This window comes from Rutilus rutilus, assembly GCF_951802725.1.
Source record: "Rutilus rutilus genome assembly, chromosome: 7".
Taxonomy (NCBI): domain Eukaryota; kingdom Metazoa; phylum Chordata; class Actinopteri; order Cypriniformes; family Leuciscidae; genus Rutilus; species Rutilus rutilus.
The window spans coordinates 31,951,803-31,978,069 of NC_140221.1; the positions used below are offsets into that span (position 1 = coordinate 31,951,803).

The following is a 26,267-nucleotide window of genomic DNA, read 5'->3' on the forward strand; positions in this document are numbered from 1 at the left end:
GATCCAAAAAAATATTAAGCAGCACAACTGTTTCCACCATTGATAATAATAATAACCGAATATCAAATTAGCATATTAGATGATTTCTGAAGGATCATGTGACAATGAAGACTGATGGCTGATGAAAATTTAGCTTGGCATCACAGAGCTAAATTATATTTTAAAGTATATTCAAATAGAAGACCATTATTTAAAATTTTAATAAAATGTCACAATATTGCTGGGGGGTTTTTCTGTATTTTTGATCAAATAAATGCAGGCTTGATGAGCATAAGAGACTTTTTCTCCAAAAAGTTACAAATAGTAATGTTTCCAAACTTTCCAAAACATTTAATATACACACACACACACACACACGATTGTAAATACATTTTATATCTATATTGAAAATGATCAGTTGCTTGACATATAACCTGAGAATGCTGTAACATTTTAACATTTCGCCTTAATTATTTAACACAAATGAACGTAAACTCTCGCCTTTGGCGTTATCCCCCCACAATGTTATTATCCCCAACATGCGCATGTTATAATGACAATTCTTTATTTTTGATGGAACCGAAAAATATCCAGACGTGATGACGACATTGTTCTGCGTAGGCTGAGCGCTCGAGCTCGGGTATTTTCCCCGCTCGCTCGCTCGCTCGTTCAGACTCAGAGAGAGAGATCTCATCATCATTTCACCGTCACGCAGCGCACGGGCGGGCACCAGCATCAGCATCAGCAGTGGATGCGCAGCACTGGATGATCCCGCGCACCGTAAATATATCCTGACCACTACATATTTGAGTGTCATTGCACAGAAATTACAGGCACAGGTTTCCCAAAACTGTGGGACGGGGGAATGATAAACCCCGGACCCCCCGGGCCGTTGTACTGTTCGTAAGGATGCGATCACTGAGCCGACCGTGGGCCTCGCTACTCACCGAGGCTTTCCTCATCACAACAGTCGCCGTCAGCGCTGCAATGGCAGGTAAGACACGTTTCATTCGTGCCATTGACGTGCGTCGTGATGCCAGACCGGTGTCTTGGGTTAACGGTCACTGGGTATTCATATAGCTCAAAACAGCCACATAGAGAGGATGTAACGTTGTATATTTTGCTTCCTCTGTACACATGTGCACTGCAAGTGTTTGTTAAAGTCATAATTGGACTATACAAGAATGTGTTCGCTCACATTCAGTGACTAAAGGACCCTTTTAAATTAGTTCAGGCTTAGATCCTGTTTGAATCTGTCTTTGATTTGAATGAAATATTCTGCTGTTTGAAAAAAATAATCAAAACTCAATAATGAGATGTAATAAATGTTAATGATGCAGGAAGAAAGAACAACAGATCTGCTCTCTGACGCAAGTGGGATAGATATGGAACCCCTGTCATCCCCATTTGTGTCCATTTTGGGAAATGGGTGCACTCATATTTAGTTTTGATGTCATGCCTATAGGCTAAATGACAGTCGTTCCTCTCCAGTTTGAGACGTGTCTCTTTGTGTCCCAATCAAAGATTTTGCGTTAATGTCCAGATAGCGTCATACTGCTCACCCCAGGGGCTCTTCTTTAACACTTTGTTCTTGTGTAATGGAAACTGGCAATCAGCAGTTAGGAACTCCAGACACCTCTTCTGCCACTCAGGTCTGGGCTATAAATAAGAACAATAAGAATGTAGAACATGACGGTCACTAGAGTCCCCCAAAGACAGTCACTTTCAACTCAAGGAAAAACTGAACAACAAAAGTATTTTGTTCACTCTGCAAGACCAATTCATAATTTGTACATATTTAATTCTTGTGTATTTTTTATTTTTTTGCAGCAGAATACACCACCAAAAAAGAACCATTGTATTACATGTTGTTTTGAACTAATAGAGTGAAATTCTTTGCGGAAAATTGGAGTACCATGGTATAAAACAATCATTCAGTAGTAACATAGTACTATTAGGAATGTAATATATTGGTTTTCATCTGATAATAGTTTTGTTTTCTTATTTGTATCAGTTGATATTGAATATATATCAGCTGACATCGGACGTTTAATTGTGCATGCTCATTTCCCCTTATATTGATTGTCAAAACTAATAGTTTAATAACATTGTTATATGTAATCTGTAGCTAATCTCAAAATGAATCCGTTTTTCAATCTGTACATTACAAAGTTGTGATGCCAAAATTCACTTGTAGCATATAAAATGATTGGTTTTAGTGTTTTGTTTTTAAAGTGCCCCTATTTCTTTTTCGAATATTATCTTTCATGCAGTGTGTAATATAGCTGTCTGGGAATGTAAACGGTCTGCAAAGTTGTAAAGTCGAAAGTGCACGATAAATAAAGTTATTGTCTCTCAAAAGTAAGAATCAACTCTGAACCACCTAAACGAGTCGTCAGGAGTTCTATTCTTACTTCCGTTACCTGCATACGTAATGTGGTAAAACATTTGCATAATACATACCACCTATGGTCTTCACTGGCTGTCCACGAACAACGTCTACTTTGTCCCGCCCTTCAAACACTGTAGCTGGTGTCCAGAAGATGCTGTGTTCTGAGCTGTGACAGCAAATATGTATTTTCACTTCCAAAGGATGAGGATGTGAATAATCAGTGGTTAGAATAAATTTTTACAGTGATACCACGGCACTATAATCCCAACCTTTTGTTTTGTTCCCGTCATTTTACTGACGACTGCTTTGTAAATCTCGGCGAGTTCAAAGCAGGATTCGCAAAACGCTTGTCCATGAAAGATTTATTTGTACATATAAGTTTATTTGAACCAACTTGCTTCTCAGAATCACAACCTGTAAGTATGATTAATAATTGATTTGAGTGTTTAAAATACGTTTTGTGTGTTATGTTGTGTAAACCCATTGCAGCTAGGTCTTCAGCTAACCGGCTAACTCACAGTATTACTCTCTTACTCAAATAGTTCTGCTAATCAGCTGTGGGCCACTATTATCTACAATTGTGTCAAATAATGCAGATTGTCTGTCTTTCTTACTTGGAGTAATGATAAATGTTTGTGCTTGGCTAACGTTTTTACCCGGTAGACCAATCACAACAGACTAGGCCATCTGACCAATCAGAGCATAGTAGGAGGGGTTAGGGAGACTGAATCTTAGAATTGCTTAAAACAAATCATTTGAGAATTTTTGAGAAATTAGGTGATCTGATACATGTAAACCTGTAGTAGGAGACACTATCTTTTTTGTGTTGCAGTATTTAGGCTTAGTCAACACATCACCAGCAAATAATCTGTCAAAAAAAGATGAAAGAAGAGAGCTGAGAGCTTAAGCTGCATAAAGTGATTTTGACCGTGGTAGATGATATTTAACCAGAAGCAAGGCCATTTTATGAAGGCTTTTGGAGGTTGCCAGGGCTTTGCTCACACTGTATAGGAGCTGTGAAGTCGATAATTGACCATTTAATGAGAATGTTTAAGTAACCTTCCAAAATGAGCACTGCAAATGGTTCTTCTTTCAGAGAACTTGTATAGAGGCTGTTATCCAACCACAGAGCGATAATATAGATCATTCGTATGCAGAGAGAAAGGGTATAGATGTTGCTATTGCAAGAGATAGGGATGAAAAGAATATATACTATATTTACCAGTTCTAGATAAGGATTTTAAGGGCTAGAATATCTGACTATTTTCACAGTATAAATATTTAAACTAAAAATATTTTAAACAAGATTAATATACTTGAGAAGCAAAATTCCATTGTAGAAAATTGTAGAAAATTCATTACATTAAATTTTCTTGTTTTACGCATAACCCTGACTAAATTATATTTAAAAAATGCTTTATTATTAATATGTGACCCTGGACCACAAAACCAGTCACATGGGTAAATTTTTTGAAACGTGAGATTTTATACATTTGAGTTTTATTCAATATGATACATTCCATTGATGTATGGTTTGTTAGGATAGGGCAATATTTGGCCGAGATACAACTATTTGTAAATCTGGAATCTGAGGGTGCAAAAAAATTGCCTTTAGAGTTGTCCATTTATGTTCACGATTCTGCTGCATTCACTCACAAAAATAAATGTTTTATATATTTACGGTAGGAAATGTACAAAATATCTTCATGGAACATGATCTTTACTTAATATACTAATGATTTTTGGCATAAAAGAAAAATCGAGAATTTTGACCGATACAATGTATTGTTGCCTACTGCCACAAATATACCCGTGTGACTTGTGACAGGCTTTGTGATCCAGGGTCACATGCTAAATCATTTGCATAAGGGCTAATTTTGTTCTAGGGTTCATTTTATCTGTACTATGTGTCTATCATACACAATTTTACAGTGTGTGAAATGCATTTTAGAATTGACACGTGACTCAAGGCCTTTATTTAAGCCATTAAAGACATTAAATTCAGTTATTTCTATCAGAGTCTGACTTCCTGATGCTTTTTGTTGCCTCCTGTGCAAAATACTCTGATTTAATGCCTGCAGAGTACAGTCACGTGACACGTCAGACCTAAGCTGCCGTGAAACAGGGTGAGATGTTTTAAGCAGCGCGTCGGGTTGACTGTAATCCTCGTGTGCTTGCGTGTGAGACTTCAGATTGTTCTGTCATTTTAATCTCACTTTAAAGCAGATGCCTAAAACCGTGAAGTGAAGAGATCTGTCATCAAGTTCAGTGTCTTTCTCTCATGCTCTATAATCTTTGTGTATTTTTTAACAACAGGAGAGATGTCTGGTATAATAATTCAGTAGTTCTGTCACCCTCGCTGCATTCTTTCGATGTAATAAAGGGGCACAATAGAGAGATGTGTTATTGAAACACAAAGGTTACAGCTGCCACTCGAGTTGCACATAGAAATCATCCATCATGAATATTCTCAAGCTGTCTCTCGTCTTACGCTGCTTCCTTTCACTCTCAGATGTCATTATCGCCGATGTTATTATTCTCTTTTTTTTCTCTGTTCTCTCCTCTCTTGCGCTCCTAAATTTCTTTGCGCTCTGCTTTCTGTATTATTTGTTTTTGCTTGTCTTTTTCTGTTTTTTCACTCTTTTAACTTTCAGAGACCCAATGCAGCAAAATTGCTACACGTTTAAGTATTTAAAAAATACCTAATCTTCGCTAAATATGGGTTAACAGCAGCTCACACTCTGAAACGTACCATATCAGCATGCTTGGCAGGAGAATATTTGCAATTTGGTTTCTCCCAGCATGCCACAAGTCTCAAACATGGTCATTGACTATTGACAGTGACACCATTGAATAAAATTGTTATAATTAAAATTTTTAATCTGTGCTTACTAATGTTTTATTAACAAAGTTCGGGAGGAGCACGTTCAGATAATTAACACAAGTGGAGAGCACTCAGCAATCAATGGTAAGAGGTATATATACATTCAGCAGTCTCACCTCAATCCATTGACAGTTTAGCAGCATCCCTCCACCACCCCTTCTCCACGCTTCTAGTCCTAACCACTTACATACGGGGGGAGTACTCTGGGTTCGGGCCGAACTCCGAGCTCGGAGCCCTCCCCCCGGACAGCATGCCGAATACGCATTAAACTTTACCTCCTCTAATTGTATGTAAGTGTGAACTCGTGAAAGTCAGATGCTCTCAGTGACATACACCACCCGACAGGCCGACCGACACCCTTAGAGACGATCTGATACAGTGCAGTGCATGTGTGAAATCTGTCTGGATCCTTTTTGAAGGATCAATACAGTGTCTGCAGAGAGGCTGAAGTGCTGCACAGTGCACATGTGTCGTGTAAGGTCATGCTCACCTGAGAATACACTGTCTCCTGGTTTGAGCCATAGCGGTCTCTGCAGTCCATATTTCCTTGTGAACATATTCTATATTAAGCTTAGTCAAGGACAGAGAGAGATAGTTGTTTTGCATTGTTCATAAATTCACTTTTTTCTTTAATCTCATATTGGTGCTCTCTTATTGAGTCAATAATACATGCAATGATGCAAATGTCATGTTTTACTGAACATTATTGATTAATTGGATAATTTAATTTCCCCTCTAATTGACACAATGGATTTCATCTCATTACTAATTTAGAGACAAGACTGGCCACCTAAATTCTGCCCTGAACAAGACAAATGTATTCATACATGAGCACCAATCTGAGGTCAGGAAGCAGATGGTGATGTAAGAATGTGAGGTGGCTAAAAAGGAAGATTTCATTTAAATGTTTTATGTTATTCACAGTTCATTGCGACAGCAGCTGATGAAAGAATACTATTTTTGTACGAACAATCTGAGGGGGCAGGCTCAACCAATGACATGAAAAGGGTTTGAAATTTATTTGAATCAGTGCTTATTTTTGAAATTCTGTTTGATGCTCAGGCAACATTCAAGTTCAACTTTTCATATCATAAGGAATTTAAACATAAGGTTTTTTTAAGAAATATAATTACTTTTTTATTCAGCAAGGATGCATTCAATTGATCAAAAGTGTCAGTAAAGACATAATGTTACAAAAGATTTCTGTTTCTGTTCTTTTGAACCTTCTATTCAAAGAATCCTGAACAACAACAACAAAAATGGTGGTTTCCACAAATATATTAAGCAGCACAACAGTTCAAGAAGAAATGTTACTTGAGAACCAAATCAGCATATTAGAATGATTTCTGAAGGATCATGTGAACCTGAAGACAGGCGTAATGATGCTGATAATTCAGCTTTGCCATCACAGGAATAAATTACCTTTTAAAATGTTTTAAAATAGAAAACAGTTAGAGGCAGGGTAGGTAGAAATGGTCTAAAAATTTTATTTTTCAAATTTGTTTAAACTTTATGTACATATCAATACATAATTAAAATGTAAGTACTCTGAAAAAGAAAGTATCAAAATCGAGTGTCTGTAGACCTCTCACGACTGTTTTAAAGACATCTCATTATTTCCATTCACTCCAACCCCTCATTTCTGTGCTTCTTCCAAAGCCACGCCCCCAAAACACATGAACGCGCGACTCCGACCGCTGAGGTAGAGGACGCATTATTTACCTGAGACAAGCGGAGGGGAAGGGGCATTTTTTTGCCTGGTTTGCCTTCACTAACTGCATATGCCGGTACTGTAAATTTAGATTGCTCTTTCTCTGCCATTGTTTTGGTATTCCTAGGTTCAGTGCCTTCTTCTTCTTCTTCGATAGATTTTATTGGCAGCTTGCAAACATAGTGCATTACCGCCATCTACTGGACGGAGGTGTGATCAGGTTCCGTGCCTCTCGCACTCCTCAAATCAAACGGTCGCGCGCAAGTGGGCAGGTGCTGTGTGGCAAAAGGGTGGTTGCCATGGTTGCGAGAGAGTGACAGTCGCCTAAGCCAATCCTTTGATTCGTCCCGAATCGAAATAATGAGCTGTGTTTAATACAGATTAAACGGTCTAGAGTCACTTGATTTTTATACTCTTTTTTTCAGAGTTCTTACATTTTAATTATGTATTGATATATATAGAAAGTTTTAACAAATTTGGATCTTTAATTTTTAATAAATCCTACCTACCCTGCCTTTAATTTTAATTGTTTTTACTTTATTTTTGATCAAATAAATGCTGCCTTGATGAACATAAGAGACTTCTTTCAAAAACATTAAAACATCTTACCATCCACAACCCTTTGTAATTGTAATGTGTAACATCCCATCCTTTTTTCTCTATACGTGTTTTTTTTTCTTCAGTTTTCTGTACAGTACTTTATCCATTCCTTCAGTATGTGATTTAAATTCTTTAACAGTTTGCAGGGAAAAGGATTAACATTAGCATAAAACATCAAGTGGAAACAGGGAAAATACATAAATGATGAGAAGTGACTGGATTAGATTTGCCCAGTGCTCTTATGAGTCATCTTTAAATTGGACTGTTTATTTACTCGCTGTCATATTATTTTTAACATTTCAAAAATAAGTTTATTTTTGGGACATTTCACGATGAGAGAATTCAAAGCGCTCAACACCTCCAAAAAAGAGAAACTCTACCCCGCAGCTGTATTCTTCTCTCTGTGCCCTCCTCAGTCAGCCTGTCATGTCACATAAAACACAAAGTTCTTGAGAGTGACAGCATGCAGTCCACTGTACCTCAACATAGTTTGCCATGTTTTTCAAACGCATTGAGAAGCAAGTGTACAGGCAGTTTTGAAAGACTTGCTTAGTCTGGCGTGAATAAAAACATCATTCCTTTTTCTGTTGTGTTCACTCTTCACTGAATGGTGTTGCTAGGCGAATGATAATTCACAAGAATGTCAGCTGAAGTTCACTGGAAAAATAGCGCCAATATAAAAGAGATGTACGTAGATGTGTTGCAACTGTATGAAGCTTTCATGGATTTCTCGGACCATCCTAAATAGACAAACATGCATAAGGTATCTTTAAAACACCACAGGCCAAGTAGTAAGACATATATGACAAGCAACTAGTAGACATGTAAATGTGCAGCATCAATGCATCATAGGACTCTATTTATTGTTCACTGGTGGATAGCAACTTCATTCAGTTTGTCCACTTATTCTGAGGACCCATAGAGAATGAGTTCTGTATAAATAGCAAGTGACACGCTGAAGCTCACAAAAACCCTCTGCTATCATTAATTTTATTTAATTTTAATTTTACATATTCTAATATTTATCATGTGGTACCTCTTTGGCCACATTTACATTACATGGTTCAGGTGACCCCATTTTTTCCTCCCATGATGTAGCACAGATCAGATATGTATGGAAGCTTGTTTCTGCCAATGAATAATAAATAAATAATAATAATTGCTACTTTTTATCTCACAATTCTGACTTTTTTTTCTCAGAATTGCAACTTTATATCACGCAATTGCGACTTTTTTCTCACAATTGCGAGATATGAAGTCAGAATTGTGAGAAATAAAGTCGCAATTGCGAGATATAAAGTCAGAATTGCGTGTTATAAAGTCGCAATTCTGGGAAATAAAGTCGCAATTGCGAGATATAAAGTCGCAATTGCGTGATATAAAGTCGCAATTCTGAGAAATAAAGCCGCAACTGCGAGATATAAAGTCGCAATTCTGATAAATAAAGTCACAATTGGGAGATATAAAGTCAGAATTGCACGATATAAAGTCGCAATTGCGTGTTATAAAGTCAGAATTGTGAGATATAAACTATTCTGAGGTTAAAAAACAAAACAAAAAAAAAGTCTGTCTTTTTTTCCTTAGAATTGGACTTTATATCTCACAATTGTGAGTTTATATCACAATTCTGAGAAAAGATGTCAGAATTGCGAGATATAAACTCGCAATTGCGTGTTATTAAGTCAGAATTGCATGATATAAAGTTGCAATTGCGAGAAAAAAAGTCTGATTTCTGACTTTATAACACGCAATTCTGACTTTATATCTCGCAATTCTGACTTTATAACACGCAATTCTGACTTTATTTCACGCAACTCTGACTTTATATCTCGTAATTCTGACTTTATAACACGCAATTGCGACTATTTCACGCAATTCTGACTTTATATCTCGCAATTCTGACTTTATTTCTCATACTCGCAATTGTGAGATAAAAAGTCGCAATTATCTTTTAAAATGTTTTATTTTGTGGCGGAAACAAGCTTCCATAGATATGACCCACGAGCGTGTAAGCAGATTATAAAAAAAACATTCATATGTGGAAATAAATCTGATATGAATTGGATACATGCATTTGCGTCTGCCATGTAAGCGGACAGATCGGATGCGGACTGTCAATGCAAACTGACTGACACCAACCGCGATCACATGACTTTTCAATGTCTCAAAGTCTCAACCCTGCAGAGTCATGCTGAAGTTTTATGTCTTTTGAGCCTTCAGTGCGAAGATACAGCGAAAATATAGAGTAAATGTGGTGTTAAAATCAATATGCCACAAACAGCTCGGCCTCATATTGTCCTTCTGTCAGAGATATTTTGAGGTCTGTTTCAGTCTGTACTGGATGAGTTAAATCTTTAATCTGCACAGCAAAACCAGCATGACTGGGTCACCTTGAGGCATGTCTGAACCATGGCCAGACGCTGACACTTTCCACCCTCAGCGGAGCCGCTTTGGCCTTTGTTGGCAGGAGCAGGATGGAGTGAGAGATGATAGTGGTGCTCCATAGCAGTGATGTGTGTGTGTGTGTGTGCGTGCGTGCGTGTGTGTGCTTGGAAGAAGATATTAGATTTGCTTGCAACACAGATTACTGTGGATCTATTTCGCTTCGCTTCTAATCACATTCTTACAAAACTGCAACAGAACTTCTTATCTGGACTTAGTATCTACATATTTGAAATATTAACTAGTCAGTTGGTTGTCTGAAAGACTAATTAGCTCATCTGTATTATGAAAGCCCTGTATAATGAGTCTGGTCTAAAGGATGTGCTATTCTGTTCATAAACAGCTGGATGGAATGAAAACGTTTTTTTTCCATGGTTATTTTTGAGGCGCAACTTGCACCGCTCAAGACTGTCAAAACAGTGTGAGTTTGTATCTATAGTATCCTTCAGTCACATGGTTTGATTAAGATGGTAACATGCAGATGCATGTTTGATAGTCATCTCCATCTCATTCGAGGAAGTGATGATTTCTTATCATGTTAAATTGATAGCTAGGGATTTTTAGACAAATGGATTGTTGTGTTCAAGAGTGATAAAGAGCAGTAAAATGTGTTTGTGCAACAGTGTAGATAAATGTGTCTGTATGTGTGATTGAGAGACTGTCGAATAAAAAACCTGAAGCCCCTCTGTTAATGAGATTAAGATCTGACAAACTAAGCTCGGTTTTAAACCCTCATGTCCATCTCTGCATCACCTCCAGCACAGTGACAATGTGGGATTCTGGTAAAAGCCATCACTGCTGATGCTTTATAGGTTTAATGAGTCACTTCTTCACATTTACGCACTTAATGTGCAGTTCCAGTAAAAATCGAATTGCAAGGCAATGACTGTTGTTTTGAGAATTTGTAATCAATAGCGTTTAATAATGTGAGGCAGATTTGTAGATGAGTCTGAAACCGATGTGGTCAGTAATGCTTTTATTATAAATAATGACTATTAATGAGACAGTCAATAAATACATCTAGGCATGATGCACAGTTCTTTAATATTGCACTCTTTTGAGCTTCATTCTTTTTTTTTAAATAATACTATTTTTATAACATCTTCTAAATTGTTGTGGTCAGTTTTCTTGAATCTCTCCCCTGACTTGCTCTGGTTCAGAAGAGTTCGTCTCCGCCCCCTTTTCAGCTACTGCATTGGCAGTGACTCACACCTGATTATGTCACACTTACTCTGTTGCCATAGCTGTTGTTATGGAAACAGCAGCCAAGGTTTCAGTGGCAAAGGCTTTCAGAATTAGAACTCAATAAAGAAATAAGCCACTTGAGGCTGTGCATTACAATGATTTTACTATGCATATATAAAGTGTTCTAATAGGCACAACATGCAATGCAATGCATGCAATGTTAAAATCACTGCAACACATGACTGTGAATTGCTTTTATTGCATTCATAAAATGGTAAGAAGAACAGGAATAGTTAGGATAGCAAAATAACTGAAGTGTCCATTTTCATCTGACAACGGCAAAAATGCTAAAGCTGATTAAAAAATGTGTTCCATTTGTTTGCCTGGTAAATGCTGTTCCTAAAAATATTCCTGAAATCGGTTCCTAAAAATATATTTTTCAAATATTGTTTGGCGCCGATAGCCTTGTGGGCAGAGCACAGACATATAGCGCCGTTGCACTTTGGGTGACCTAGTTTGAGTCCCGGCTCTTGGACCTTTCCCGATCCTGTCCTCTCTCTCTCTCTCTCTCTCTCCCACTTCGCTTCCTGTCTACTCACTGTCCTATCACAATAAAGGCAAAAAATAATCTTTAAAATGTATTTTTCAAATACAGTGGGTGCGGAAAGTATTCAGACCCACCTAAATTTTTCACTCTTTGTTATATTGCACCCATTTGCTAAAATCATTCAAGTTCTTTTTTTTTCCCTCATTATTGTACACACAGCACCCCATATTGACAGAAAAACACAGAATTGTTGACATTTTTGCACATTTATTAAAAAAGAAAAACTGAAATATCACATGGTCCTAAGTATTCAGACCCTTTGCTCAGTATTTAGTAGAAGCACCCTTTTGATCTAATACAGCCATGAGTCTTTTTGGGAAAGATGCAACAAGTTTTTCACACCTGGATTTGGGTATCCTCTGCCATTCCTCCTTGCAGATCCTCTCCAGTTCTGTCAGGTTGGATGGTAAACGTTGGTGGACAGCCATTTTCAGGTCTCTCCAGAGATGCTCAATTGGGTTTAAGTCAGGGCTCTGGCTGGGCCATTCAAGAATAGTCACGGAGTTGTTGTGAAGCCACTCCTTCATTATTTTAGCTGTGTGCTTAGGGTCATTGTCTTGTTGGAAGGTGAACCTTCGGCCCAGTCTGAGGTCCATAGCACTCTGGAGAAGGTTTTCGTCCAGGATATCCCTGTACTTGGCCGCATTCATCTTTCCCTCGATTGCAACCAGTCGTCCTGTCCCTGCAGCTGAAAAACACCCCCACAGCATGATGCTGCCACCACCATGCTTCACTGTTGAGACTGTATTGGACAGGTGATGAGCAGTGCCTGGTTTTCTCCACACATACCGCTTAGAATTAAGGCCAAAAAGTTATATCTTGGTCTCATCAGACCAGAGAATCTTATTTATCACCATCTTGGAGTCCTTCAGGTGTTCTTTCATGTGTCTTGCACTGAGGAGAGGCTTCTGTCGGGCCACTCTGCCATAAAGCCCCGACTGGTGGATGGCTGCAGTGATGGTTGACTTACTACAACTTTCTCCCATCTCCCGACTGCATCTCTGGAGCTCAGCCACAGTGATCTTTGGGTTCTTCTTTACCTCTCTCACCAAGGCTCTTCTCCCCCGATAGCTCAGTTTGGCCGGACGGCCAGCTCTATGAAGGGTTCTGGTCGTCCCAAACGTCTTCCATTTGAGGATTATGGAGGCCACTGTGCTCTTAGGAACCTTAAGTGCAGCATTTTTTTTTGTAACCATGGCCAGATCTGTGCCTTGCCACAATTCTGTCTCTGAGCTCTTCAGGCAGTTCCTTTGACCTCATGATTCTCATTTGCTATGACATGCACTGTGAGCTGTAAGGTCTTATATAGACAGGTGTGTGGCTTTCCTAATCAAGTCCAATCAGTATAATCAAACACAGCTGGACTCAAATGAAGGTGTAGAACCATCTCAAGGATGATCAGAATAAATGGACAGCACCTGAGTTAAATATATGAGTGTCACAGCAAAGGGTCTGAATACTTAGGACCATGTGATATTTCAGTTTTTCTTTTTTAATAAAAGTGCAAAAATGTCAACAATTCTGTGTTTTTCTGTCAATATGGGGTGCTGTGTGTACAATAATGAGGAAAAAAATGAACTTAAATGATTTTAGCAAATGGCTGCAATATAACAAAGAGTGAAAAATGTAAGGGGGTCTGAATACTTTCCTTACCCACTGTATGTATCTTCACACCTTGACGTGCATAAAATAGAACATAATGGGCTATTCTCAAGCTGATTTTGATATAAATTCATCTGTGCTCGATGTATTGTGTTAGGCTCTCACTGTCTGTGTAAATATTTAATGTTTCATTTGTTTTGTTTTTATTATTTGATTTATGTTATGTCAGTTCACAATTAGGAAATCCAGATGTCAATGGAACTTTCAACTACATTTAAAGTTAAATGCATTATGCTTCTCATAGACTTCAGGGAGTTTGAGGAGCAGTCGCATTTCTACATACATTTCTCTATGTGTATCTCATCACACATTCGTAGATATCGCCATCCGTCCATGTTTACATTCAACATGATTAAATATCAAAATGTGCTGCACACTTGCTGCTGTTTTTAAATGTCAGTTTGTGTTATTGCATCTGTTAAAGTTTACGCATCTGTTTATATTTTCGACCAGTTTCCTCGTTTCGCTTGAGACCTGTTTTTGGAGGCTGTTAACAATTCACACTGAACATGTTTGGGTTTGAACGCAGCTCAAGCATTCAGAATTCAGTGTCAGGACTACAGTAAATGTGGATGAGAAACTTTAAATAAAAGATTTGCTGTTAATATTTGATGAAGGATGAATATAATGATTATTTATTATTCATATCTCCCTGCTGAATACCAACAAAAGAATGAACAGCTGAGTTGTGTGTACCATTACAAGCTCCACCAACATTGTTTGTTAGAATGATAAAACACTTTTGGTGTTATAATGAACATTTGTTCAGTATGGATCCCTGCTGACAAACAGTGGGAGACACACGACACGACTACTTTGTTGTTTTCTGACATAATTTGATACTTGTGGGTGTTGGATCTCCTCTGCACTTTAACCTGCTGCCCCAGTTCTGCCCTCAGCTGCAGTGCCCACATAGCACTGCTGTTTTATTCTTAAGCTCTCCTTCATAACATTAACAAGACACAATACACTTGCTCAAAGAAAGATATGCTAACATGAGCAGGCTGATTACTGTTAGTTATTTATCCAATTACTCTGTGTGACGAAGAGCCTGACATGTTCTTGTTGTATGAGTGGAAGCCAAACAATGTTGTGTCTAGTATTTGAGGATCACTTAAGCTGCAGCTGGATTGCTCTGGGGCATCTCGAAAATAGACATACTAACTGAGAGAGTCAAGAGAATTTTGTTAATCCACTGGCATCTTTATTATATAATTTTAAGATGAAGTAAAGCAAATATATATATATATTTTTTTTTTTGCAGTCATAGATTCCTGCTGCCTCTTAAAAAAGTTGTATAAATAAATGTCTCAATAGACTTTATATTTAAGCAGCAGTCAGGTCACTGTGGTCAGTGGAAAAATATTGGTCATTCATTCATGTTAGGCAATTATCACAAAATATCACAAAAAAAACCAACAAGGTCAACAGAACCTCAACGGAAAGCGGAGTGGGTCATTCATGGGTCTTTGTCTTTTCTGTCTTAGTTGTGGAACATTGTCCTCGGAGTCTGGACTGTGCCCGGGAGCGACGGCACTTCTGCCAGCCTGGCTCTTCACATTGCGGCCCATGCCTAGACCCATTCGTGGAGAACAAACGAGGAAAGTGCGTGGTCAGGAGAAGAAATCACTCTGGTGAGTACTGTCAACATCAGACTGAGTCGTACAAAAAGTCTTTTTCAAGGAAAGTCAGTTCACTTGGCAGCCGTATTTTCAACAGCTCCGGGAAGCATGCAAGACCAACTTTTATGGATAGGGAAAGACAGAAACATGAAAAAAACTGCTTGCCTAAGTCACATTTAGATAACATTACAAATCAGCAACCAAATCTGACATTAACTGTCCCGTGAAGTTATTGTCCCGTAGTTTATTATGCTCAAATAGCGTTAAAAATGCGTATACTTCAGGTTGGCCCATGTGCATGTGCGTTCCCAAGCACAATGTTTAAGCACACTGACGGTTTCTATGCAAACCAGAACTTCTAATGCAGTGACTTTACCAATTTGCGATTGGCTTTTTTCTTTAGAAGGTGAGACTTATGCCTTTCGTGATTTTACGAGTATTACTGCACAGGGTTTATAGTTTGTGTTGGAAAATATCTTTGACTGAAAAAATCACTGCAAGTTGTTTTCAAGACTGCTACAGTGCTGACCTGATACGTACTGGTTCAAAATGTAAGGAAGCATTTTTAGGCTTCCCCATCAATAGCTTTTGCATATGCATATGCATTGAACTGCAGTGGAAGACCTCTCACTCCTTGCAACCTTCCAGTCTGGCTTCCCTCTCCCCCTTTTCCACCCACACATTGCTGCAGAATGCAACAGGGAGGAGGGGGGCTAGTGAAATAATTCAGCCGGTCTCTTTCTACACTGCAGTGGTAGGAATTGACAAATGCTTGTGTAAACCCACTTAGCTTTAACCATACCAACAAGCAGCCTTTAGATGTAAATATCCCCAAGTGTTTCATTTTCGTTTTCAGCTTCCAGTTTGTAGCAAAAAAAAGAAGTTAATTTTGACTACAGCCTTGAGGATTATCGATCAGTAATTTTCCAGTGTTGCCGTAGGAGGGCAGTGCTGTTGACACCTAATCGATAGCACTCAACAGGCAGGAGCATGAACAGCACCCTTTCCTTCTCCCTCTTTTAACTCTCTCTTTCTTTTTTAAAGTTTATTCAGAAGACCTTAGAGGCATCACATATTTTTCACAGACCCTCCTACTATTGTGTTGCTCTTTGGTTTATGCCAAAGCCTTTGAGTCTCGTGTTTTATGCACAGACATTTTGATTATTTCCAAATTTGTGTGTGCATGGTTTCACATCAATTTATGATTGATCTATAAGTTTGCATCTTAACTCTTTCCCTGCCATTGACAGGTTAACTCGTCATTTATGAGAAAAAGCTTCCCAGCCAATGACGCGTTTTTACGGCTTTCCATGTTATCACTGTTATATGGTGTAGGGGGCGCTATTATGCATCTCCTGAACGAGTACAATATCTCCAGATCAAAACACAGGCAAAAAAGCAGCAGAAACTAGCGATCTCATATGTAAGCAGATGCATATGAAAATAACAATAAACAGCATATAAATCAAAATGGCCTTATGTTACTCAAAAGGAATGCCGACCCAGGAAGTGCTATAGGACTGTGCAAGCTTTGGCCGTGTTTATGGACTCGATCTACTCCATCTATGTTTTGATCATCGTACTGAATCAGATCCAGGCGCAGTCTTTGACAAAAATGGGATTTTCTAAATTCTCAATGTTGCCTTTTTTTATTTTTATAAAACACTTCCAGTGTACCACTTCCAGTGTAAAAAAAGAAAAAGAAAAAAGAATGCATTAAGCAAGAATAAAACAGATTTTTTTAATTATTATTTATTTATTTTTTAAAGCAGAGGGTCTTTCTTGTGATATATCACATGTTCAGATATTCATACAACAAAATATTCTGGGGGCCATGACATTTTTGTGAAAATGGCCAAAAACAACAATGTTGACAAACAACAACAAACCGATGGCAGGGAAAGAGTTAATTATAAATGTATTAAATTAAAAAGAAAATGAAATAAAACTTAAAATCGACTCAAACCGGGTTTGCAAACGTCCTGGTGCTCTTAAAGAATGGGTTAAACTGAATTTTTTTTATTTATATACTTAGATGTGTTTTTTTTTTATATAAATATTATTATTATTATTTATTACAAATCAAATAAGTAATTATTCTTATTTTAGAATAACAAAAATGATGTCTATTGTATCTTGATCTGGGATAGGTGCACTAAAGACCCATTTAAGGTTAAGTGTTTTTTTGTTTCAGCTGGCTTTGAGATTTACACACTTGACCTCAAAGATTTTGCCACGTTTGATCTCAGGAAGTGAGTGACGAATGGCTGTACAAATGAGGTTGTGCGGGAAGCCCTTATATGGTGATGACTAGAGCGTGTGATATGCAATTTACTAACTGCTGGTCAGTAATGGATCCTTCACAGTTAGTGAAGTCAATAGTCATTGACATGACAATGAGGGATATGGAAACCTTTTCAAATAAGTGAGAATACTTTTACGCAATTAGTGAATTAGGACTCTCATAAATATGCAATTATTGATTAATCATGATTCCTGTGTCAATACGTCCACACACAGGTTTCCATACAAATACAGCCGTACAGAAGTACACATGGCTAGTGTCACAGTCTGGTCCAACGATGAGGAAGATGGATCCGAAAAAGTTCAATAACATAAAGTATTTAATAAATAAAACAGAAACAAATAATCCACAGAAGAGAATGATCAGCGTAACAGCATGTAAAACACAACAATACCGGACAAAGCCTGAGAACTAATGAGGAACTTAAATACACAGTGATGATGAACCAAATGCAGACAGATGTGCTCGTTAAATGTAAGTCCATGACAACTGATAAATGGCGGGAAACTAGAACAAAGGAAAGAGGTAACAATAAATGACAAACTAAAAGTCCATAAAAACGAAACCAAAGCTAAACTGAGCATAATGGTGACAGCTAGATATGAGACCCAATAGCAATGTTTCCATCACCCTGTTTTAATGCGCATTTTGAAGTATCGCATCAGAAACAAGTGATGGAAACGCCAAATTTAGGGGGAAAAATCCCTTAATTAACAAAAAAGTTTTTACGCTCACGTTTTAGGTGGTTTTGACTTTTGCGAAAAAGGGTAAATGTGAATAATGGTTGATGGAAATGCATTTACAGAATAAATTCTGACAAAGTGAACATTAAACCCACGAGACTAATCGTCTGTTTCCACTGATGGTGTTTTATTTCATGTTGATTACAAAGTTACCAATACCACTGTCATCCGCTCGAACAACTTGACCTAATACCTTTTTATTATATATATATACTGTATATATATATATATATATATATATATAATTTTTGCAAACTTTGAAAAGATTTGCTTTACGTTTGGATGGAAACCTAGCTACTGTCTTTTAACTTACTGAGAGCTCTAATTGCACATAGTTCTTCAGTTATGTTGCATTCGATAAATAATTGTATGATTCACTATTTACATAGAACATCGAGTTCAGTTTAGAGGCTTTTCTGTAAAAAGCAAGTGGCTGATTTCAATTTTATTAGTGTAGTTTTTTTAATTTATGTGTTTAATTATGTGCTTGTTAATGCATTTAATTATGCAAGTATACACTTTTGGAGCTTTCTATTTGAAATGCAGATTATCTAGTCTGTATAGGCCTGTTAATGAAATTTCAAGGTCACTAGACAAAAATGTATCCCTTAAATGTGTAGTCCACGTCAAACTAAAGCAGTTTTTTTCCATGTTATTTGGAGTGGAAAATATATAATCTGACACTATTAAGTAAATTTATCTCGCTCTGGTAAAAATAGAACATTCATGGTTGGCTTAAGCATCTTTTTCTCTCTCACATACACAAACACATACACACCCTCTCTCTCTCAAACACTCAATCTGTCATTTCTCTTATCCTGCTTGTGAAGTTTTTGCTCTTGGCACTTTCCCAGTGGTTGCTGTGGTGACGGATTTCATTCATGAATCTGTGGAGTCCCCTCCCCCTATCTCTCCCTGCCCCTGCCTGTACGCCCTACTGCCCACATACGCATAGCAGCACCACACAACAAACCAACTGACCAAATCCACCTACACACACTGCAGTATACACACACACGTATGCACACGCAGCTAACACGGTATTACACAAGCTCATAAACACTTAAGCACACACATTTTTGGTTCGTGTCACGATGAATCATTTTTAAATGCACATAAATATGTGTGCTATGAGTACAGCATACACATTCCACCCAATGGAATACAAACTATGCCAAGATGTCATATTCCTTGGTGCATTATTATTAAACTTACCTTATCAGAAGTTGCCACTTTAGTTAGTTCTGTAACTGACCTGTTACTGTTTTCTAGCTCAGAGCAACAGCTTTAACTCTAACATAACTTGGAAGTAGGCTATATGGACACTGTTCAATGTGCGTTCGAAAGTTTGGGGTCTGTCATTTTTATTTATTTATTATTATTCAGTAAGGTTGCATTCAATTGAAAAAAGTGACAGTAAAGACATTTTTAATGTTACAAAAGATTTCTATTTCACCACAAAATCCTTCCATAAAAGTATTAATCAGCACAACTGTTTTCAACATTGATAGCAGTAAATCAGCATATTAGAATGAGTTTTGCATTCACTGAAATATATTATATTTTAAAACCGAAACCGTTATTTTAAATTGTAATAATATGTTATAATATTACTGTTTTCACTGTTGATCAAATAAATACAGCCTTGGAGAGCATAAGAGACTTCTTTCAAAAACATTAGAAGATTACAGACCCAAACTTTTGAATGCTAGTGTAAGTACTGCAAATTTTCCATTAATCTTTCTCTTCATCCTCCCTCTCTCTCCCTTTGTGACTCTCATGTTTCTCTTTCACTCTTTCTTTCCCAAGCAGCCAAGGTCAACCATCTCCCAGAGCTGGATGAAGAGATAGACATTCTGTCCTCCATCATCAGCAGACACAGAGAATCAGAGATGAAGCACTTAGGTAAGACATGTGGATCCCACTATTCAAGGGGGATCAGTGGGATAATTCACCCAAAAATGAAAATTCTGTTATCATTTAATCACCCTCATGTCATTCCAAACCTGTATGACTTACTTTCTTCTGTGAAACATAAAAGGACAGAGTACGTACAAGCTCAGACAGTGAACATGACTGTCAGGTCCATATTACTTCTGCACTATATTCCAGATTTTCTGAATCCGTACAAAAGCTTTCTGTGAGGAACAAATTTCAGTCTTTATATTCAAACTGACACACTGCAGTTCACGTCACACACACGAGAAGTAATGGTGTTTGGTGCTGATGATGTCAGGTCTGCCATGAATCGTCTTAAAGCCTTGGGACTACAGATGAAAATTAGCATATATGCTATAATCTGGCTCATTTACAGTCTGTACAGTAAGTGTAAGATTGTTCATTAATGTGCACTGTCCCGAATAAATAAATAAATAAATAAAGAAAAGAAATATTTGGTGAAGATTATCAGTGAATAATGACTTTATTCCTCACAAAAATCTATTGTATGGCTTCAAAAGACAATATTTATATACCTGTCTACATGTATGGTCTTTATTATTCTCTATTTTGGAGCTTGACAGCTGCGGTCACTTTTGTATGGGAAAAAAGGTACATAAAATGTCACCTTTTGTGTCTCACAGAAAAATAATATCATGCCGTTTACAACAAAATTACGGTGAGAATAACAAAATGTATTTTTTTTTTTTTTTGGTAAACTGTCCCTTTAAAAGAGTGCTGCCACAATTTGGCACCCACTTATCTAAATTTTAGGTCTTTCTTATGGACTGTTGTTTCCGCCACAGAGTAAAATATTTGAACATTGTTAATTCAGTACTTTCCATTCAGACTTGACAGTTTTTCTTTTTGTATTTTCCTTATGTTCTTCAGCCCCCTCTCCAGCTGCTCCCAAAGTCCCTGAAGATTCCTGGCCGAGCAGTCATCACGGAGCAGAAGCATCTTCTACCTCTGCTACATCAGAACAGCCTCTGACAAGTGTCCTGACCACTGCCTCCTCCACCACCAGCCCAGCCTCACACACTCCTGTGCACAGCGCCCCCTTTATCATCCCGTACCCCTCTGAGGACCACTCCTTCATCAGTGAGTTATATCTTGTTTGTTGATGTTTATAAAGATATAAGAGTTTGTGGACCTTCCTTTTCCTTCTATACCTTTTTCATGACATACTCCTTTTTGTTTTTTCTCCTTTAGTATTTTTGGGTGTGTTTCTCATGGTGGGCTCAGTAGCTATGGTCTTGACAGGAGTGTGTTGGGTCAGGTGAGATTTTGCATGATTTACATGCCAGTCTGATTTATATTTTGGACTTTCTCAGTAATGAACTGTATGAAAAAAACCTGTAAGAGAAAGATTGCACAGCTCTTATGTACATTTTAGTACATTAGCATATACACTTCCATGCAAAAGTTTTTTTTTTTTTTAAGAAATTGATACTTTTATTCAGCAAGGATGCAATAAATTGATCAGAAATGACAGTAAAGACATTTATTATGTTAATAAAGTTTTCTATTCCTAATAAATGCTCACGGTTTCCACAATGTATCACGTATCCACAAAATAAGCAGCTTGACTGTTTTCAACTTTGATAATAAGAAGAAATGTTTCTTGAGCACTAAATCAGCATATTAAAATTGTTTCTGAAGGATCACGTGACATTGGAAAAAAGGGGAAAAAATACTAATTCAGCTTTGCCATCACAAGAATAAATTGCATTTTTAAAAATATATTAAAATAGAAAACAGTTACAGTTAAGTGTGTGAATCTCAAACAGTTTACAGTATTTTAAATCTAATAATTGCAGCCTTGGTGAATATAAGACACTTCTTTTAACAACACAAAATGACCCCAAGCTTTCGCTGTCATCTTTCTTCTCAGGATGCAGAGAGGCAATCGTCTGGCCCAGAAGGTCGATTATCCTGCTTTTGGGTTGATGGGTCCAAATTCTTATGATAGTGGCATGGTGAGTAGAGCATATGTACACATAAAAAAGTGACATCCAGGCATGTGTCTTATTGTTCACACGCTCTTCTATTATTCTAATATTAGACTGGAGATAAAACACTTGCCCAGAGTGCCCAGATGTACCACTTTCAGCTTCAGAAGCAGCAAATGATGTCACTCAAGTGAGTAGTCAGCAAATAGCATTAATAAACTTCTGTCTCTCATTAACTGCCTATCATGGATGCAATATTTCCCACCAATACTCAGCCTGCCTGTTTTAGAGAATGATAATAAAGTTAATAAGAAATGCTACTTAAAGGCAGAGTAGGCAGTTTTTTCTAAAAAAAACTTTTTCCCAAATTTGTTTAAACTGTCTTTATATACCAATACATAATTAAAATGTAAGTACTCTGAAAGGAGAATATAAAAATCGAGTGTCTGTAGTCCTCTCAGGGCTGCAATAAACACAGCTACTTATTTCCATTCGGAACGAATGAAATGATTGGCTGGGCGACTGTCACTCTCCCTCGCTACCATGGCTACCACCCCTGCGGCTACAGGAGCTGCCCACATGCGCGCACCCGTTTGACTCGAGGAGGGGAAGAGGCACGGAAGCGAGGAAGAATCACAATTATGGCAGAGAAAGAGCAGTCAAAATCCCCAGTACCTGCATATACAGTCAGCGAAGGCAATCAAGGCAAAAAAAGGAAGACAGTATTCGAAAAGGCTATGACCAAAAAGTCTTTGGATAAAGCAAGAAGTCAGACGAGAGTCAATATCGCCGTGGCGACAACTGAGGGACCTCAAGGGTCATAATGATAAAGTTAGGTATTTTATGACATGTGATTCTGACATGATGTCACTACATGCACTGCGCTCCTCTCCGCTCGGCGCTGGCAAACGCGCCCTCCAGCTGAGCGGTCGGCATCGCGCGTTCATGTGTTTTGGGGGCGTGGCTTTGGAAGGAGCCCAGAAGGGAGGGGGTGGGAGTGAATGGAATAAGTAGCTGTGTTTATTGCAGCCCTGAGAGGACTACAGACACTCGATTTTTATACTCTCTTTTTCAGAGTACTTACATTTTAATTATGTATTGGTATATAAAGACAGTTTAAACAAATTTGTGGAAAAGTTTTTTTTTAGAAAAAACCTGCCTACCCTGCCTTTAAGCACCAAATACAACAATGATCATGTGACACTGAAGACTGGAGTAATGCCTGCTGAAAATTCATCCTTGCCATCACAAGAATACATTAAAATTAAAAATATATTTAAAATAGAAATTGTTATTAATATTAATAATAATATTTCACAATGTTGGTGTTTTAACTGTATTTGTGAACCAACAATTGCAGCCTTGATGAGCATAAGAGACTTCTTTCAAAAATATAAAAAAATCTTAACGTCCCCAAACTTTTGAATGGTTGGAAAATATACATGTTCTTCATCTACTCCATCTAAATTTGAAAGCAGAAAACAATACTTCTTATACCACAATCATTTAACACATGTAGGCTTATAAACCATTGTAATATTATTAATCATACATGCCCAACATGTGTATACATGTGTATATTTTAAAAATAGGTAGGACTGAATAGGTGAAATAAAATAAAATAAATGGTATTATTTACAATATTATTCACAACTTAGTGGCATGGCTTCTGTGTCTTGTTATCCTCATGCAGACAACGGAGTGATTCCAAGATTCCAGAGTCGGGAGCCACTTCGGATGAGGAAAATGAAGATGGAGACTTCACTGTGTATGAGTGCCCTGGACTTGCCCCAGTAAGAGAGCAATACTTAATTATTCTTAATGTGTGACAGATTGCATTTATAGCCGCTTTTCAACCTTCAGGCCGAACTGTTCTAAGAACAGTAATGAACGTTTTTCTACCGTGCTGGTAGAATGCGTATAGTGACGTCGCAACTCAGGATTGGTCTCTTGTCTGTTGCCTGGCTACCAGTTTCTCTGTAGCTGAATGAATGATGAAACTAAAAGAAATATCTGATCATCCTCCATAACAGTCGCTATTGCCATCTCATATTGTCTGTAAACACACAAAATTACACTTGACGCAAAATTACATTCCAAAGATTGGCCGTTATCCATACCGGCTGGGCCGGATCGGCACGGAATGGAACGGTTAAGCAGAGTACGCTTTGGCCCGACGGTGTAAAAGCGGCTTATGTTTGTTGTGTTTGCGTATGAGAGAGATCTTCACTAACACTATCATGAATCATGCCTCCTGCAGGTGTAATGGATGGTATTATATATGCTGCAGTATGAGGACTCCCATAGTGACGTGGTGTTTGAACGTTTCTTTTTCTTTCCAGACCGGGGAAATGGAAGTGAAGAATCCACTGTTCGATGACTCCACCTTTCATCTTCACCTGCAGAAGAGTTACAACTAAACGCGAGAACTCAGAGGACGCTTCGCGTCACGCACAAAAAAAAACAACACGCATGAATTCACAATTGTGTGCTTTCCTCATCTGATCCATTCAGGCAAGGTCACGAAGGTCATTTGCTCTTGCATCGTGACATTTGAGGGCAGTTTTTTGTGTGCTGTCAAATACAAGATGGCAGCCTCCATCTTCCAAACAGAATGCATTGAAACACTGTCAGAAATAATTTGCTTTGTTAAATTGATTCACACGTACACAAGCATCCTTTCTGAAGACCAGCCCCTTCGGACCAGGACACTGCGCTCTAGTACCTTTCAGTGTAATGGCAGATGTGTAAAACATTGCATGGGATTTCTGACGAAGAGTTACACCCATCCTATATAATCATGCACAGTTCGTGTATCTTTCCTTAAGTCTTCTAGACCTGTTTGATAGTAATGTCCGCTATAAATACAAGGGACTGGGTGTCCTCTGTGCTCTCAAAAAGCTTGAACGTGTTCTTGATACCAGCTCAAGACTCATTTAATATCAGGTCATTGCTGAGTTCTGTTATGACGTCTTCTGTAGTATATTGTGAATACTGTGCAATGGAAAGGAATCTTGTTTATAGAATTACTTGTTTGAACATATCTTGCCTGCAAACACTAGTCATATTTAGAATGGACGTGGAAGATGAAGCCCCTTGAGGAGCAACGTAAATTATACAATTAGCATATTTTATGTTTTCTTCTACCAAATTTGTCTGTGACTGTATTTTTTAAAATACCAATGGTGATTTTACTATTTTTTTATAATTGTGCTCACAAGATTAACCCTAAATGATATTATGTAGCCTCTGTATAATCAGAATGGTCCTACTATGCATGATTTGAAGCTGTGTAAAAATGAAGAAAGTCAGTGTGCAGTTCTGGTTCATTTATGGAACAAAAACACATATGTAATTGGATTTTTTCAATCAAACCCATCCAAAAAAGACCTGATTTGCAGCATAACACACTGTATATAGCTGCTATTGTGTACAGGCCAGGATTCTCTGATCTAAATCACTAACGGTGACGTGATATAGTTTGATTCTAGAGCGTGTCGCTCGCTGTTGTTTCTCAGGAAACCTGCCAACAGTAGCCAGTGTCTGTACAGAATTTTGTGTCATATCTGCAGGGGATCCCTTCAGGTTCCTCTATATCTTGTACCTTTGAATCTTCTAGTCAAAAACTGCGGCAGTGTCGTCAGTCTATCAATGTTGCATTGAAGCAAAGCGAAGCCACTTAAAATTAGAAATGCTTTAGGTCTAGTGCCTGCTCTAACAACTGTCTGTTCTATTAGACAGTAATTGTGGGGATGCTAACTTGACCTACAGTTTTCCACAAAAAAAAAAAAACATTGGTCCACTGAAACTTTTTCAGCTACTGAGATGCCTGACATGCATGTAAAGATTGAATATATAAAGAGGAAATAAATATTTATATCAGCTCAAATAGTGTCCCGTCTTCACTGATATCAAACCTACCAGATGTTTTGTGTACATGTAAAAACATTTACAGACAAACAACATGAGACACCTGAAACATAAAAATGAGTTTATTTTATGTGCCTTTTTCAAAGGGCATTTCAGTATAAGGCAATTCAACCTGTCAACTAAGTCTTTATTAAATGATTTACAGTGTTTACATATTCTGACTTTATGTAGACAGTATGCTAACATAAACTTAATAGCTGTGCTATTAAAATACCCGGTACATCATAAGGTCAGCAAAACAATTTGATAAATAATGGCTATCTCATGTCACTTGAGATATTTTGAATGTCATGTTATTGCTTTTCCACTGGGTTG

General features: G+C 37.7%; 1 protein-coding gene across 1 annotated transcript; it reads left to right on the forward strand.

Moving 5' to 3' along the window:
• Positions 1-580: 580 nt before the first annotated feature.
• npdc1b (neural proliferation, differentiation and control, 1b) lies at positions 581-25,908 on the forward strand. Its single transcript, XM_084413937.1, has 9 exons — positions 581-973; positions 14,950-15,096; positions 19,945-20,037; positions 20,962-21,171; positions 21,283-21,349; positions 21,965-22,049; positions 22,136-22,212; positions 23,716-23,815; positions 24,365-25,908. The coding sequence occupies exons 1-9, from the start codon at positions 889-891 to the stop codon at positions 24,440-24,442; spliced, it is 942 nt and encodes a 313-aa protein (XP_084270063.1). The 5' UTR covers positions 581-888; the 3' UTR covers positions 24,443-25,908.
• The last annotated feature ends 359 nt before the right edge of the window (positions 25,909-26,267 follow it).